Raw genomic sequence first — 17,806 nt, forward strand, 5'->3', positions numbered from 1 at the left:
ACATCCCCATCCCAATCTAGCTAAGAGACATCCCCATATAGCAAACAGACATCCCAATCCAGCAAAGAGGCAGTCCAGTCCAGCAAAGAGACAGTCTAATGCAGCAAAGAGACAGCCCAGTCCAGCAAAGAGACATCTCCATCCAGCAAAGAGAAATCCCAATCCATAATAGAGACAGCCTAGTCCACCAAAAAGACATTCCCGTCCTAATCTAGCTAAGAGACACCCCCATATAGCAAATAGACATCCCAATCCAGCAAAGAGCCAGCCCAGTCCAGCAAAGAGACAGTCCAATGCAGCAAAGAGAAAACTCAGTCCAGCAAAGAGACATCTCCATCCAGCAAAGAGACACCCCGTCTCAATCTAGCTAAAAGACATCCCCATATAGCAAACAGACATCCCAATCCAGCAAAGTGGCAGCCCAGTCCAGCAAAGAGACAGTCCAATGCAGCAAAGAGACAGCCCAGTCCAGCAAAGAGACAGCCCAATCCAGAAAAGAGACAGCCCAGTCCAGCAAGGAGACAGTCCAATCCAGCAAAGAGACAGTCCAGTCTAGCAAAGAGACAGCCCAATGCAGCAAAGAGACAGCCCACTGCAGCAAAGGGACAGCCTACTCCAGCAAAGAGACAGCCCAGTCCAGCAAAGAAACAGCCCAATGCAGCAAAGAGACAGCCCAATCCACCCTGCTACAGAGAGGGACTGTTTAGCTGTAACACTAGGACAGTGTACGGTTCAGTGTGCTCACCTTCCTCCCAGCATGTAATGGTCCTGTCAACCCCTGTGCAGCTGTCACAGTGTGCTGGCCAGTGAAGCAAAGAGGCCGCTGTTGTCCCTTCAGTGTGGTGTATCTTTAGCGGCAGGCCTGGGAGACACTTCCTGCTTGTCACTGGAGCACTTTCTCCCACACCTTCTGTCAACTCTGCTTTAGGCATGGCCACATAGCGGGAGGTAAGCAGTGGCCACGATCTGTGTTAGCACTGTCTGGACCACGGTTGCCGCTTACCTCCTGCTGTACAGCCCACTCATCAACAGGCCGCTCTGCTTAGGACATGTGGCTCCGACCCTCCAGGCAAATGCCCGGTGTGCCCTATGACCAGTCCGGGTTTTCTTAGGATGTTTCAGAATGGACCAGTTTAGTTTGGGCCTGCTAGAGCTCCATATAAAAAAAAGGTTTAAGCATAGAATATAACACTTTAAAATATTTAGAGGGCAAATAGATCATAGAGTGCCAAAAAATAAAGGATTTTGAAGAAATTAATCTTTTTAAGAAGGTTAATATGTTCCATGACACAAGTTGGCAGTTTACGCCATATACCAATCTTAGTGTTACCAGTAAAAAGCAGGAGTTCAACATTTAAATGGTTATATTCTTAAAGTTCCCATATCCCTGTGGAGTTGCACAACCAGATTTCGGTCCTTAAAATTAAAGAAGAATTTCAGGTATGACATTTTAAGCATAATTACATTGGCTCCAGCTAATGTAAATGTGCATATTCCATACTTGTGGGATCCCTCTAGAAATTGGAAATCACTGTAGTAGACACAGCTACTACAGTGATCTTCACCGACTTCTGGGTCCTGTGTCGAGCAGCTGCCCTGCTGCATCCTGAAAAACACAGGAGGTCAACAAGGGTGCTATTTGGAGAAGACTAAAGGAAACATCACCACCCCACCTCTCCACCTTGTCCAGTCAGAGAATGCTTGCATTAATGCAGTAAATGCAAAACATTCTCTGAATGGTGCCAAAGCTGTGTGGCCAACCTCTTGTGTTCAGAATGCAGCAGGTCAGCTCCTCGACACAGGATTAGTGGAGATTACTGGAGTAGTGGTGTCTACTACAATGGTTTCCAGCTTCTAGAGCAGTGATCTCCAAACTGTGGCCTGAGGGCCAGACGTGGCCCTTTGCTAGCCTTTATCTGGCCTTTGGGGCACTATTCCTCCCACTGATATGAGGCACTATTTCTTCCACTGATATCAGCAGTGGGATTTAATTCCTGCCACTGACACTAACGATGGAACACTGTTCTTCCCACTAATATCAATGATGGGGGCATTATTCCACCCACTAATATCAATGATGGGGCACTGTTCCACCCACTAATATCAATAGTGGGGCACTGTTCCTCCCACTGATACTAACAATGGAACACTATTCCCAACAACAACACTAACAATAGGGCACAGTTTCTTCCATTGATACCAATGTTGGAGTACTATTCTTCCCACTGATACCAATGATGGGGTACTGTTCCTTCCAGTAATATCAATGATGGGCTACTATATCTCCTCCTCCTGCTGACCACAGGTGCTATGTAACGGACTACTAGCCCTGAGTCCAGGCTAATTCTCACTGATGCTGGGTCCAGGACATTTTCAACCCCTGTTAGTCACAATCCGGCCCTCCTAAAGTCTGAATGATAGTAAACTGGCCCTTTGTTTGAAAAGTTTGGAGACCCCTTTTCTAGAGGGTTCCCACAAGTATGGAATATACATTGTTACATTGGTGGAAGCTAGACCAATGTAACTATGTATAATATGCCACACCTGGAATTCTTTCTTACATAGTTTAGCAATAAAAGCTCGGGGAGGTGTCCATGGGGGTGGGAATCTTGCTGTTTTGTGATAGGTTCATTCTACTGCAAAAGTGGGGGATACTTTTTATCAGCCGTAAGTAGCAATCAAGAGTGATTCTTAAAAAGCTCACAGGATTAGACTCCTTTGCTTTTTCTGGGAGGCCAGTAAAGTGTAGGTTATTTCTGCATAATCTAGTGAAGGATTTAACTAATCTTCCATAGTAATAATCCTAGTTTCAGTCTCTGTGACTCCATCTCTCAGTTTATGTAAGTCTTGCTGCATTTAAGAAGAAACTACCATAAACGTTTCTATCTTAGTGGTAAAAGTATTCTGGCAAGTAGAAATACCTTCAAGTACTTTGATAGATGCAGATAATTTGCAGCTCTGTGTCTCAGGATTTTTGTGTACCAACATTGTTTTATCACAATGTTTGTCCACCAGGTACTACTTGGCTAGTTGGCCAGAGACCAGAAAGATGTACTTTGGAGGTGACATAAAGGGTTGAGGAGGCAGAGGGTCAGATTAGATCTAAGGTACTGCTTTTGGAGCAGGATGAAAGCCTTTGTATTGTGCAGCATAATAGAAATGATCAATGCTGTGCAGAAATGCAGCTTTTAGGGTCTTGACTGGTCAGTTTTTAGATACAGTATACTGTATATCCCATAGTTTGTAGACTCTATAACGTTCAAACAGACTAAATAATATAGACTTTATTTATATTATTTTTACAAAAAAAAGTAGCAGAATACATTTTGGCCTAAATGTATGAAGAAAGACTATTTATTTGCAAAATTTTATAGCAAAAACTAAGCAAAAAATATTTTTTTAAATGTTTGGTATTTTTTCATTTATATAGCAAAAAAATTAAAAAAAAAACTGTGGTGATTAAATACCACCAAAAGAAAGCTCTATCTGTTTAAAAAATGATTAAAATTTAATATGCATACAGTGTTGCATGACTGAGTAATTGTCACTCAAAATGTGACAACACTGAAAGCTGAAAATTGGCCTGGACTGGAAGGGTGTGAAAGTGTCTGGACTTGAAGTGGTTAACAATAATTTTGTGACAATTTACAGGATATGAAATTTGTATGCTTGGGCAAAATTAGAAAAATAATCACATCTCTGCAATAAATGCACATTTCTTGATGTTTTGTCTATTTACATATTCATAAATGCTGTAAGTACAGCAAGACTTGTTGATCCTGTCATAACTCCAATGTGAATACCTACCTTTCTGTAGAAAGCTGCCCAAACTGCCTTTGCTTCAGGGAAATCTCAAGTGTTGTCAGTTCATTTATGCTCTCTGTTGGTGAAACAGAACCCCCCCCCCTCATAATTTAAAGATGGAGAGAGGGAGTATTCTGTAGTCCAGACTTGAAAACCAGGCAATTGACAATTTCAGTGCTGTATTTAGAGCTCATGCTGCCGTGGTAATGCGAACAATCATTTCTTTGTGCGTAGATTGCAGAGTTGCTGTTTGCCTGTTTGTTTTTAACTAATATTCCCCCACCGTGCTCTTCTCCAGTATTGATTCCTTCCACAAATTTCACTGATCATCATAAATCTATATGGGGCAGCCTTGATCAGAACTGTCTGTGGAAAACAAGTCAAATGTCAAATTTATATGAGCAAGGACATTTGGAAATAATGCACAATGTTGTTGCAGTATTAGATAAAGTGATTAGTATAGTTCTGCCTTACAGCCTATGGCAGGAATAAGAAAAAAAAAATACCTATGCAGTGGGCCTCCGTGCACTGCAAGGGTTAAATGAACGTTATGTCTAGGGGGTGTCAGAATGAGGGGAAATGCTTACCTTACTCCACTCCGGCCACAGTCACATTCTCACCCTCACCACACACTGCAGGGTTAATGGCCCTGCATTGAATGTGACAGTTCTTAGGAACCACTCACAGACCTGGAAGGGGAGGGCAGCACCTTAGCCAGCATGAGCGGTGGATAAGATATGTAATTTTGCCTGTTATTAAACTCCCTAGACATAATAAGAATCCTACCCTTGCATTGTAGGGACCCGCACAGCAAGGGTAGATTTTATTTTTCCTTCCTGGAGTTGGGCTTTAGAAGAAGGTAGTAAAATATAGCACTATAGGAAAAATGAACCTAACAGTGTACTCTTTTAGACTGACCTTTTTTTTTTCTAGATTACCAAACTACAGACTACCTGACAAAGAATGGAAATAATGAGAATCTATTCTATTGTGGATTTTTATACAAATCTTCTTCAAGTTCTTCTAAGTTGTCTTCCAGCAGGAAGATAAAAGAAGGTGATTTATTTTCCTAACATATACGTATAAAACATTTTCCATTTATATATTAAACACATGGTACAACATTGTCTCACAAGGAAAATAAATATACAGATAAATAAACAGTATACAGGGGATTTAACAAAAATGGATTTTGACTTACACAAGATTTAACAGATCACTGTGGCACTTTATTAGCACAGCAAAGTATGCATGCTCTGTTCCATTGATCATTTCAACCACTAGGTTTTCTTCTACTATATATAGTTTCCTTTCTACAGTATAGTTGACCTATTATAGAATTTCCATTGGAGATTTATACCTGCTCTGCTGATCTTCAGTTCTAGGAATACATATACAAAAGAAGGTGCAGCTGATACCAGACCTCAAAGAACAGTGAGCAATCTTGATAACCCTGTGTTATAAACCAGCAGTTCATAGTATGCAGCTTAGCATGCTGGAATTATCTAACCCAGGCTTTGCATAATCAAAGACTAGTCTAGTTGAATGCTATTTTACGAGCATATACTACATATTGGGATCTGTATATATTAATTACAGTGTAGCTGTACAATAACAACATCCCATGTTTCATATTTTTTGATAACAGACATGACAAAGTGGTGGTGCACTATCGAGAACAGTCTACTGAGCTATTACGAAGATAAAAATAAAACTGTGCCAGAAGGTTGCATTGATTTAAGTGAAGCAGTGTGTATGGTTGTTTATCCATCAGATTTCATCCTGGATTCAGGGTAGGTGAAAGCAAATAGGACACAAATGTAATTGTAATTTTTTATAAGGCCAACAAATAGCTGTCACTATAAAATCATAAGAGAACTTGACCAACCACTACTGGTCGGCTATCAAGTCATACCAAAGCACTCTGGTCCGAAACTGTAACTGTTTTTGTATATAGCCCTACAGAACTGACAGTGCGTAGTCCACATGTAGTTTCTGTTTGCTTCACTGCAAACAGGAAACTTTATTCAGTGAAAACATTGTATTTGAACATGAACATTGTATTCAAACACCCCCACTAAACATCTACTCCTTATGTTCCCATTTTGGATCTCAGCTCTATAAATCTGTTTTTTGTAAGCAGTTTTGTCAAAGCATCTGCAATCATGTTATTAGTTTCACAATACTTAACAATTACATTTTCTTCACCCAGATCATGAATGTAATGATGTCTGATGTCAATATTCTATGTTCTTGCATTGATCTTCTTATTGGTGGCAAGTTTGATACATCCTTGCATTGCACAACCCTCTTGAGTGCTGCTGGATTTATTTGTGCCCCTAAGCTCTGCATGGCCAGGCAGCACGCATTTTTCCACACTTGTACATTTAGAGTTAGTAAACAGTCCTTGTTCTGGTTTTTAGTTGTTTATATTAAGGGGCTAACAACTTGGATGGGGTCTAGAGGTATATGGGAACTGTAAACTTAAGGAAAAATTTCTTAGTAACCTGTACACTGTACAAAATGTAGATCCAAAAATAGAAAATAGCACTGTTTCTTTCGAGAGCTCTAATCCCCCTTGGTGTACCTCCTCAGACCCCCGATGAATCCTTCCTCTTCACCCAGCTGCACTGATCCCTGGGCAAGGGATTCCAAGAGCTGACAATTAAGTAGTCCTGGGTGAGAACTAGTTGGGACTTGCACCTGACCACCCTCTCCCTGTGTCTGTCCCAGGGGGTGTAGGAGTACTCACACTGTTCTGTCCTGTCAACGAGGTGGGTTGGTAGCTGCTTTCAGGCTTTTTGCTGGGCTTGCTCCTTCCCTGCTACTTTAAATGTCCTCCCTAGGAAACTTTGGGCTGTGGAGATCCTCCTGTCCAGCAACAAGCCTGTAAGTAGTCTCCCCTCCCTGGGGCCCCTCTCAGGCTACACACTCCAGCCTTCTCTCAATCCATCTTCCACCTGACTCCCCTGCTGCTCAGACTCTGCCCAACTTAAGGGTTGTCCTCCATGCCTGGCCTTCTGCCTGGGGATTGGCCAAGGTCCCTTAAACATGCAGATCTGGGCCTCCTCCCTACCTCTGCCCCTCTTCCAGTAAGTTCTCTATGTTTCTGGAAGGGTGGGAGGGCTCCATAAGCCCTGACCTGTAGAGCCTTTGAGCCTGTCCTGAGGTGAACTCCTGCCTCAATCCCTGGTTGACTCATCCCAAGCTGCTACCCAGCCTCTGTCTAGAAAAAAACAAAAAAGTCTAGCTACCTAGAGGCACTACACTTGATTGTCCTCATATAAGATTGTGGGCATGGAGATTGACTCCAGGATCTTCAAGCAATTGACGTAACCACACAGCTTTCTGACTGGCATAGGCAGCAGATATGTTTTTGCCTCTTTAGAAGACAAAGCTACTTAGATTTGTTTCTTGCTGGACCAAGATAAAGGACTGTTTCCTAATTTGAACAAGTAATCACTGCATATGGGAGAGCTTAGGTCACCTGCCTAATCAGAGTTCACAAATCCTATGAGGTTTAAATTACCAACAGCTGACAGCTTCAGACTCAAGTCTTTCATTTGTTTGATGTGCTGCACTCATATATCTACAGAGAAGCAACATGGCAGATGTAATGTCTGGACCTGTAGTGGTTACAATATATAGCAATGCCTCACTGCTTGTCTGTACTGTTTATTAAGAGGAAGAAGATCCTCATCCTCTTCCATTTTTAGATATGCTGTGTCCATAGACGTATTTACTTCTTTGGCTTCAGTCATGTCAAACTGTTGAAGCACTGCCTCAATTTTAGATTTCTGATTAAATACGAAGCTGCCATCTTCTTTATGCTGCATGTTAATTCCATGTAATATGTCACATCCCCAAGATCATTGATCTCAAAATGCTGGTAAGACACTGCAGACAACTTTGCAATTTTCTCATCCTTTTTGTGAGCAACAATCAAGTCATCCATATAGAGTAAAATATACATACAGTGTAGTCAGAATCTACACATTTTGAGTATAGACATGGGTCAGCTCTGCTTTGTATGAATCCTTCATCTAACAAGACTATTATTTTTAAATTTCATGCTCAAGCTGATTGCTTGAGTCCATAAAGAGATTTCTGCAATTTACACACAAGATGCTGTTTTCCATTTTTCACATATCCTTCTGGCTGTGTCATATATTCTCTTTGTTATCACCATTTAAGTGATTCTAAAAGCTTAAATTTTTGTTAAAAAAAAATAAAAAACATGTTATACTTACCTGCTGTGTACAATGGTTTTGCACAAAGGAGCCTGGATCCTCCGCTGAAAATCCTGGCCCCTCCCTCCTGTCAGGTGCCCCCACAGCAAGCAGCTTGCTCTGCGGGGCGCTCGAGCATGCGCACTCCCCAGCTACTGCTCCATGTGTCCAGTCACACGATCAGCCCTGTCACCCCTCTCTTCTCATTAGCTCACTGGCTGTGATTGTCAACATCTGGAGCCAATGGCTCTATCTACTGTCTCAGCCAATGAGGAGAGGGAGTACTGGGGTAGCCGACCCTCCACCGCATATCACTAGATCAAGAGGGGGCTTAGGCGAGTATTGGGGGGGGGACGCTGCAGAGAGAAGGTTCTTCATGCATAGAATGAAGGTAAAAAACCTTGAGCCTTTACAACTACTTTAAGAAAGGCTGTTGTGATATCATGATGCTTCATAATCATTTTCCAAGAAGCCACCTCTGTTAATAATGTTCTGAAAGTACTTTGTTTTGCAACTGTAACAATGGTAGAATGTAATCCTCACCACATTTTGGTAGGTACCTTTTCTCCATTAACCGTACTTTGTACCTACAGGCCTTGCCTTCAGAGTCACATTGGGTCTTAAAAACCCATTTGCAGCTGATTGAATGCTTATCATGAGGTAGCTCTGAAAGTGTCCATGTCTGCAGCTCACTAACATATGTCATCTTTTCATCAGCAGCTTTGATCCACTTTTGTTTCTCATGGGTTGGAAATATTTGCATCTCATCACATGAGTCTGGCTCTGGTTTTAATGCTACGTGAACATCATAGGGCAGACATTTTGGCTACTCTTCTGCTTTTCAGAAGAGTAGATCTTTTCTCTGGAGTATTTAAACCTTTTACATTATGAGAAATCAGGAGAGGCTCTTTCCACAACAAAGAGTAAGCCATTGTAGCACTGAGCAAAGAGCAACTTAACAACAGCTAAATGCACAGGTAATAAATCAGGTATACAGTAGACCTGTTATTAGCCACAGGGCCTATAGCTTGATATATTTATCCTGAAGTAGAAGGGGAAAAAAAGGAAACAGAAAACCCACATTTGAAATATATTTTTAAAATATTCTTCCCAACATATATATATTCTTGACATATATTTGAAATACTACAATTTTGGCCATATTCAATATATTTATATATATATATATATATATATATATATATATATATATGCTGTATGTTGAAATGCGCTTTTATTACAAAGTATATGAAAAATATTTTTACAAATACATTTTCAAATGTACTGTATGTCTTTAAAAATACAAATCTACATTTTTGGAATGCATTTACAACTATATGTAAAAGAATATGTTTAAAAAAATCTGAAGAATATATTTAAAAAAGATATATTTTCAAAAATATGTTTCATATACAGTTGCAAGAAAAAGTATGTGAACCCCTTGGGATTACGTGGAGTTTTGCATGAATTGGGCATAAAATGTGCTCTGAACGTCATCTAAGTCACAAAAATAGAAGAACACAGTCTGCTGAACATAATACTACACAAACATTAGATGTTGCCATGGTTTAATTGCACATAACATGTAAACATTCACAGTGCAGGGAGGAAAAAGTATGTGAACCTTTGGACTTAATAAATGGTTGACCCTCCTTTGGCAGCAATAACCTCAACCAAACGTTTCCTGTAGTTGCAGATCAGACCTGCACAACGATCTGGAGTAATTTTGGACCACTCCTCTTCACAAAACTGTTTCAGTGTAGCAATATTCTTGGGATGTCTGGTGTGAATCGCTCTCTTAAGGTCATGCCACAGCATTTCAATTGGGTTGAGGTCAGGACTCTGACTGGGCCACTCCAGAAGGCGTATTCTGTGCTGTTGCAGCCATTGTTTTGTTGAATTACTTGTATGCTTTGGCTCATTGTCCTGTTGCATCACCCATCCTCTGCGGAGCTTCAGTTGGCGGGCAGATGGTCGTACGTTTTCCTGCAAAATGTCTTGATAAACTCTGGAATTCATTTTCCCATCAATGACAACAATCCGTCCAGGCCCTGAGGCAGCAAAGCAGCCCCAAACCATGATGCTCCCTCCGCCATGTTTTACAGTGGGGATGAGGTTTTGATGTTGGTGTGCTGTGCCTTTTTTTCTCCACACATAGTGTTGTGTGTTCTTCCCAAACAACTCAATCTTGGTTTCATCTGTCCACAGTATATTTTGCCAGTAGTGCTGTGGAACATCCAGGAGCTCTTTTGCAAACTTCAAACGTGCTGCAATATTCTTTTTGGACATCAATGGCTTCCTCCGTGGTGTCCTCCCATGTACTCCATTCTTGTTTCATGTTTTCCTTATTGTAGATGTGTCAACAAAAATGTTAGCATGTGCCAGAGATTTCTGTAGGTCTTTAGCTGACACTCTGGGATTCTTCTTTGCCTCATGCAGCATTCTGCGCTGTGCTCTTGCAGTCATTTTTACAGGACGACCACGCCTAGGGAGAGTAGCAACAGTGCTAAACTTTCTCCATTTGTAGACAGTCTATCTTACCGTGGACACATGAACATCAAGGCTTTTGGAGATACTTTTGTAACCCTTTCCAGCTTCATGCAAGTCAACAATTCTTGATCGTAGGTCTTCTGAGAGCTCTTTTCTGCGAGGCATGGTTCACATCAGACAGTGCTTCTTGAAACCAGTAAACCCAAAACTGGTGTGTGTTTTTTAAGGGCAGGACAGCTGTCAGCAACACATCCAATATCATCAGACTGATTGCAGTCAAGGTTGGCTCACTCCTGGCTCCAATTAGCTCTGGGAGAAGTCATTAAGCTAGGGTCTCACATACTTTTTCCTCCCTGCACTGTGAATGTTTACATGTTATGTGCAATTAAACCATGGCAACATCTAATGTTTGTGTAGTATTATGTTCAGCAGACTGTGTTCTTCTATTGTTGTGACTTAGATGACGTTCAGAGCACATTTTATGCCCAATTCATGCAAAACTCCACGTAATCCCAAAGGGTTCACATACTTTTTCTTGCAACTGTAATTTGTAATATATAAAAACACATATCAACATGCAGTGTATATATATATATGTATATTTTGAAATATATTGAATATGAAAATTGTAGTATTTCAAATAAATGTCAATATATTTGGGAAGAATATTTTTTAGATATATTTCAAATATATTTTTCATCTACAGTATATGGGAAGGATATATGTAAAAGATAGAAATTAAAGAAGAGTAACAATATCTTTTGTACTATCAATCAAGAAGTATCCCAAGGCAAGCAGACTGTAGACATACAGCAAAAGAAACAAAAAGGAATGTGTATAGTTATACCAATCCAAAGCAACAATTGGCAACAATCTACAGTTTGCGATTGCAAGTGCCCAAATCCTGATTAAACCAGTCACTCACAGTATCTAAGGCAGATGTTATTAATGTTAAGGTAAACTGTCATAGGAAAGCGGGTATCTACAGCTCCACAGCCAAAAAAGGGTAAATTATTTTAAATGTGTTTGGCCTTTTAAAGCAATATAGGAATTATGTAGTAACTCAGCTGAATAAGTCTGTCTATTATATAAATCATATTAATGTATGTGACAGAGGGTAGGCAGGACAGCACACACAGAGTGGATGGCAAACGCGCAAAGCTTTATTGAGACAAACAGATGATAGTCACTTAATAGGGGAAGTCGCAGGTAGGGTGAATACGCCAGTAAAGGGCAGCAAGGAGGGGCCAACACACTTATAGTCCAACTCCGAGAGCCAAGGAAGAGTCTCTGTAGCAATTGTAATCCAACAGGGGGGGTGGTGAGTCTGTGTAGCAATTGTAATCCAACAGGGGGTGGGGGGTCAGCACAGGAACAGTTCAAGTAAAACAGGGAGAGTGCATGTACTCACGGATCCGACAGGGTGCCTGGTCTCCCACTGGGGGTCTCTGGAACTCTGGCAGCTGGCAGGCAAACTCGCAATCTCTCCCTAGGCTGGGGGGTCTCTGGATCCCTGGCAGCTAGCAGGCAGTCCTGCAACCGCTCCCCTGTGCTGGGGGGTCTCTGGATCCCTGGCGGCTAGCAGGCAGTGGCTGTGGGGTCTCTTGATCCCTGGCAGCTAGCAGGCAGTCTTCCCCTGCACTGGGGGGTCTTAGGCAGGCGTGGGTCTCTGCAGAGTCTGGCCACAAAGGTCCTGCCACAGCTGGGGCTCCTTCAGTGGCTGCACAGTGGTGAATACCCCAGGAGTGCCTGGCATCAGCTTCTTAAGCTGATGTCGGATGCTCCCTGGTCGCCTAGGCAACTGGGGCAGGCCGGAGCTGGCCGGGCAACGAGGCACGCCCCCTGGACAGGGCGCGTGCCTCTTGTGAGCGCGGCCTTTGTCCAGGGACATCCGCAAGCGCGGGAACTTCCCGTGCCTGCGCTGTGGATGACAGGGTTGAAGTGGCGTCAGTGAGACGCCGTAGCCTGGAACATCTCTGCAGAGGTGTGAACCTCGCCACCTTCTCCTCTCTGGCCAAGGCCGGAGAGGGAGAAGATAGTGGCAGAGGTGGGGAATGCCGCACCTCTCATCCCACTGCGTAGGGATGAGAGGTGAAGGGGGGGCCACTGGACCACAGGGATGAAAGCGGCATATCGGGCTGGAGACAGTGGACACAGTGGGGGGCCAGGATGACACTGGACCCCCCCCGGGACATCAGAGGGGTCGATGGAGGAAGCAAGCTAGGGCAGTGGAGGTCAGGCAGCCAGCTGGCCGGGGGGTCCCTATACCTTGACAATGTAATTTTAAATTTACATGTTAATAGCAAAAAAAGAATTAGGTTCTAACTCCCTGTGTTCATCTAAACCTAATGAGAGAACTATGGTGCAGCTGCACATGAGCAAGATGTTGTTTAAACTTACAAGTTTGAGATTTAGATTTCTAGGTTTCTCACCAAACATCACTTGTTTACCACCATAGTATCTCTCTTGGTTGCCCTATACACCGCTCCCAACGAGCCTATGCTATATACAGTTGCAAGAAAAAGTATGTGAACCCTTTGGGATTACGTGGAGTTTTGCATGAATTGGGCATAAAATGTGCTCTGAACGTCATCTAAGTCACAACAATAGAAGAACACAGTCTGCTGAACATAATACTACACAAACATTAGATGTTGCCATGGTTTAATTGCACATAACATGTAAACATTCACAGTGCAGGGAGGAAAAAGTATGTGAGACCCTAGCTTAATGACTTCTCCCAGAGCTAATTGGAGCCAGGAGTGAGCCAACCTTGACTGCAATCAGTCTGATGATATTGGATGTGTTGCTGACAGCTGTCCTGCCCTTAAAAAACACACACCAGTTTTGGGTTTACTGGTTTCAAGAAGCACTGTCTGATGTGAACCATGCCTCGCAGAAAAGAGCTCTCAGAAGACCTACGATCAAGAATTGTTGACTTGCATGAAGCTGGAAAGGGTTACAAAAGTATCTCCAAAAGCCTTGATGTTCATGTGTCCACGGTAAGATAGACTGTCTACAAATGGAGAAAGTTTAGCACTGTTGCTACTCTCCCTAGGCGTGGTCGTCCTGTAAAAATGACTGCAAGAGCACAGCGCAGAATGCTGCATGAGGCAAAGAAGAATCCCAGAGTGTCAGCTAAAGACCTACAGAAATCTCTGGCACATGCTAACATTTTTGTTGACACATCTACAATAAGGAAAACATGAAACAAGAATGGAGTACATGGGAGGACACCACGGAGGAAGCCATTGATGTCCAAAAAGAATATTGCAGCACGTTTGAAGTTTGCAAAAGAGCTCCTGGATGTTCCACAGCACTACTGGCAAAATATACTGTGGACAGATGAAACCAAGATTGAGTTGTTTGGGAAGAACACACAACACTATGTGTGGAGAAAAAAAGGCACAGCACACCAACATCAAAACCTCATCCCCACTGTAAAACATGGCGGAGGGAGCATCATGGTTTGGGGCTGCTTTGCTGCCTCAGGGCCTGGACGGATTGTTGTCATTGATGGGAAAATGAATTCCAGAGTTTATCAAGACATTTTGCAGGAAAACGTACGACCATCTGCCCGCCAACTGAAGCTCCGCAGAGGATGGGTGATGCAACAGGACAATGAGCCAAAGCATACAAGTAATTCAACAAAACAATGGCTGCAACAGCACAGAATACGCCTTCTGGAGTGGCCCAGTCAGAGTCCTGACCTCAACCCAATTGAAATGCTGTGGCATGACCTTAAGAGAGCGATTCACACCAGACATCCCAAGAATATTGCTACACTGAAACAGTTTTGTGAAGAGGAGTGGTCCAAAATTACTCCAGATCGTTGTGCAGGTCTGATCTGCAACTACAGGAAACGTTTGGTTGAGGTTATTGCTGCCAAAGGAGGGTCAACCATTTATTAAGTCCAAAGGTTCACATACTTTTTCCTCCCTGCACTGTGAATGTTTACATGTTATGTGCAATTAAACCATGGCAACATCTAATGTTTGTGTAGTATTATGTTCAGCAGACTGTGTTCTTCTATTTTTGTGACTTAGATGACGTTCAGAGCACATTTTATGCCCAATTCATGCAAAACTCCACGTAATCCCAAGGGGTTCACATACTTTTTCTTGCAACTGTAGGCATAAGCAGACAGTTATAACTATGGTTATATAGAGGGCTCAATGTAAATAACATTGAAGTTCTTAGACAAAGCTCTCAATTAAGGTTCATTATTATTGTCTGCCCGAAGAGTGGAATGATTACTTGAGGTTTGAAATTGAAAGATCACATTCTTGTTATCTACAGTGTTACTTAACTGGTTATACATCTAACTAATTCAATTATGAATTCCAATTTATGAACCCTGAAGTGTGCAGTTGCACCCTAGCTAAGAGTTGTCTCATTAGGTTTAGATGAACACAGGGAGTTAGAACCTAATTCTTTTTTGCTATTAACATGTAAATTTAAAATAACATTAATATGATTCATATAATAGACAGAATTATTCAGCTGAGTTACTACATAATTCATATATTGCCTTAAAAAGCCAAACACATTTCAAATAATTTACCCTTTTTTGGCTGTGGAGCTGTAGATACCCGCTTTCCTATGGCAGGTTACCTTAATATTATTACCATCTGTCTAAGATATTCTGTGGGTGACTGGTTTATTTAAGATTTGGGAACTCACAGTATTCCACCCAAACTGTAGATTGTTGCCAAATGCTGCTTTGGATTGGTGTAACTATACACATTCCTTTTGTTTCTTTTGCTGTATGTCTACAGTCTGATTGCCTTGAGATACTTCTTGATTGATAGTACCAAAGGTATTGTTACTCTTTCTTAATTTCTAACTTTTACATATATCATTTTGCTCTTCCTTTTTTTTCTTCTACTTCAGGATAAATGTATCAAGCTATAGGCCCTGTGGCTAATAACAGATCTATTGTATACTAATTTATTACCTGTGCATTTAACTGTTGTCAAGTTGCTCTTTGCTTAGAGCTACAATGGCTTACTCTTTGTTGGGGAAAAAAGCCTCTCCTGATTTCTTATATGTAAAAGGTTTAAAAAAGATCTACTCTTCTGAGAGAACTTCAGAAAGTAAAACCTAAGGTGGACTTCCTACAAGAAGTCCACTTTAAAAAAATGATATGCCCAAACTTTGTGACCAATATTTCATAAAAGCTTTTCACTCAACAAATCTTTTAGCCAAAATGAAAGGTGTCTCCATACTTTTAAGCAAAGAGGCTGATTTCTCAGTAACAGATCAATTAATAGATCCAAAAGGGCGGTATATTTTTCTAAAAGGAATTCTTGAAGGCAGACCCACTACTCTGGCCAATGTCTACTTCCATAATTCAGCTCGCATATCATTTTACTTAAAAATTGTGGATGAATTAAACTGGTTTGCCTCAGGTTGTGTAATCTTAGGAAGGGATTTGAATATTCCCCTAAACCTGCTCCAGGATACCTCCTCTGGCAAAATCTGTATTTCTTATGGAGCACTTAAGAGAATTAAATGTTCAGATGACACCTGTAAAAATATTGGTTTTATCATTACCTTCTGTCCCAATGACAGAGGTCAAAGGACAAATATAAAAGGAACACAGACAGAAATGAAAACTAGAGAGGAGTTTTCAAACTTTCACACTGAATCTAAAACTTAAAAAAAAATTAGTTTTGACTGTAGATACACTTTAAGTCAAGCTATGTTCTGCATTTTTAAACTAATGATGTTCTCATTACCTTTATTTTTGAGTTTCGTCAAGCACTTCATACTGCCACATCCCCCTGTTAGTAGTAATAATTTATTTTGATAATGCCACAGTGCAGTGAACTTTAAATTCACTTTCTGCCATGTACAACCCAATGTTTTTCTGTGCACAGCGGGTATAATTGTAAATCTTCTTGTCATGCTGCTCACATTTTCCATTGGTAGTCATTACATTACTTTGGACGGGTATGTTAAAAGTTTGCAAATTCTGCGCTGTCAGTCTGATTCCTCTAAGTGCTGTAACTCAAGAATGTAGTAAAAAGACAGACGTAATAAACATAAATTCAACAATCAACAAACTCCGTTGTCAGAAAATGTATCAAAATGCCTTTAAAGCAAACTAGGTGTATGCCTTCTGTTTACTCTTATCTCACAAATTACTAATTAAATTGCAGGAATAATAAATGATCTCTACCATACAATATTATTCACTTGTCAGAAGGGAGCTAATGGTAAAAGGCAACAATTAGCCATAGTTCACCTTAATTGACGCTTATCTGCTTTTGTTTATGGAATGCATCATTTGAAAAAAAAAATAATGTTCTAGAAAATTTGGACTTGAAGCAGTTAATGAAGCTTGTCACAGATAATATCCTTTGGTTCTGGATGGAAAAATTAGCTGTTACACCTATGAATACTCACTTTGCAAACTAAATATTAGTAAATAAGATAAACGTGTTTACCTTGAATACCCAATGAGGAAAAGGGAAAAAATTGATAAGATCACCTTTCGGAACATGTTACATGTTCCACCTGTTTTTAGGGTGAAACATGTAACATGCTTCCTCTGCTACAGCAACTCCCCTACCTGCTATCTCTAGTGACAGCGAGCCGGGGATTTTTTCCCCAAATTCACTGTCACAATTTTTGTGAATGGAAGAACAACAAGTACTGACAGCCTTTGTGCCTGCCGGCTTATAGTTCTCAATGAACCACCAGGGCACTGTTGAGTGCTCTAGGTAGTTCATTGTTTCTTCCTGTCATTATGTAACTGCCTGCCCATATGAGGTACGAGCAGACAGCTTACACAGTCTGCAGGAGTCCTGCATTGCAATGCTATGAAGGCTCATAGTAAAAAAAATAAATGTACATTTATTTACCTGCAAAAAGATGTGCATTTATCATTTTTTTAATAAAGGTTAACTCCTTTAAAATACTGTGATTTTTTTAGATGGATGACTGCACATGCTAAAAGGAAGCAGAAAGTGAAGCTATTATAAAGATAAAATAATGTTATATAACCACTTGACCTCAGAAAGATGTACCCCCTGTGTGGCCAGGCCATTTTTTTCTATACGGCACTGCATTACTTTAACTGACAATTGCACTGTCATTAGAAGCTGCACCTAAATGGAATTTATGTTATTTTTTTTCTCACAAATATTGCTTTCTTTTGGTGGTATTTGATCACAACTGGGTTTTTAATTTGTTACGCTATAACCAGAAAAAGACCAAAAAACCCCAACAAAAAAATTATATTTTTTACTTTCTGCTATAAAACATATCCAAATAAA

General features: G+C 41.0%; 1 protein-coding gene across 1 annotated transcript in view; it reads left to right on the forward strand.

Moving 5' to 3' along the window:
• Nucleotides 1-17,806, forward strand: part of ARAP2 (ArfGAP with RhoGAP domain, ankyrin repeat and PH domain 2) — a 419,396-nt gene that overhangs the window by 189,850 nt on the left and 211,740 nt on the right. Inside the window, exons 15-16 of the mRNA XM_089678380.1 lie at nt 4,738-4,860; nt 5,453-5,597. Of these exons, the coding sequence (XP_089534506.1) occupies nt 4,738-4,860; nt 5,453-5,597 (268 nt within the window). The remainder of the gene's footprint in view (nt 1-4,737; nt 4,861-5,452; nt 5,598-17,806) is intronic.

The sequence above is a fragment of the Staurois parvus genome, unplaced genomic scaffold (assembly GCF_062004578.1).
Source record: "Staurois parvus isolate SC_StPar_1 unplaced genomic scaffold, SC_StPar_1.0 ptg000204l, whole genome shotgun sequence".
Lineage (NCBI taxonomy): Eukaryota > Metazoa > Chordata > Amphibia > Anura > Ranidae > Staurois > Staurois parvus.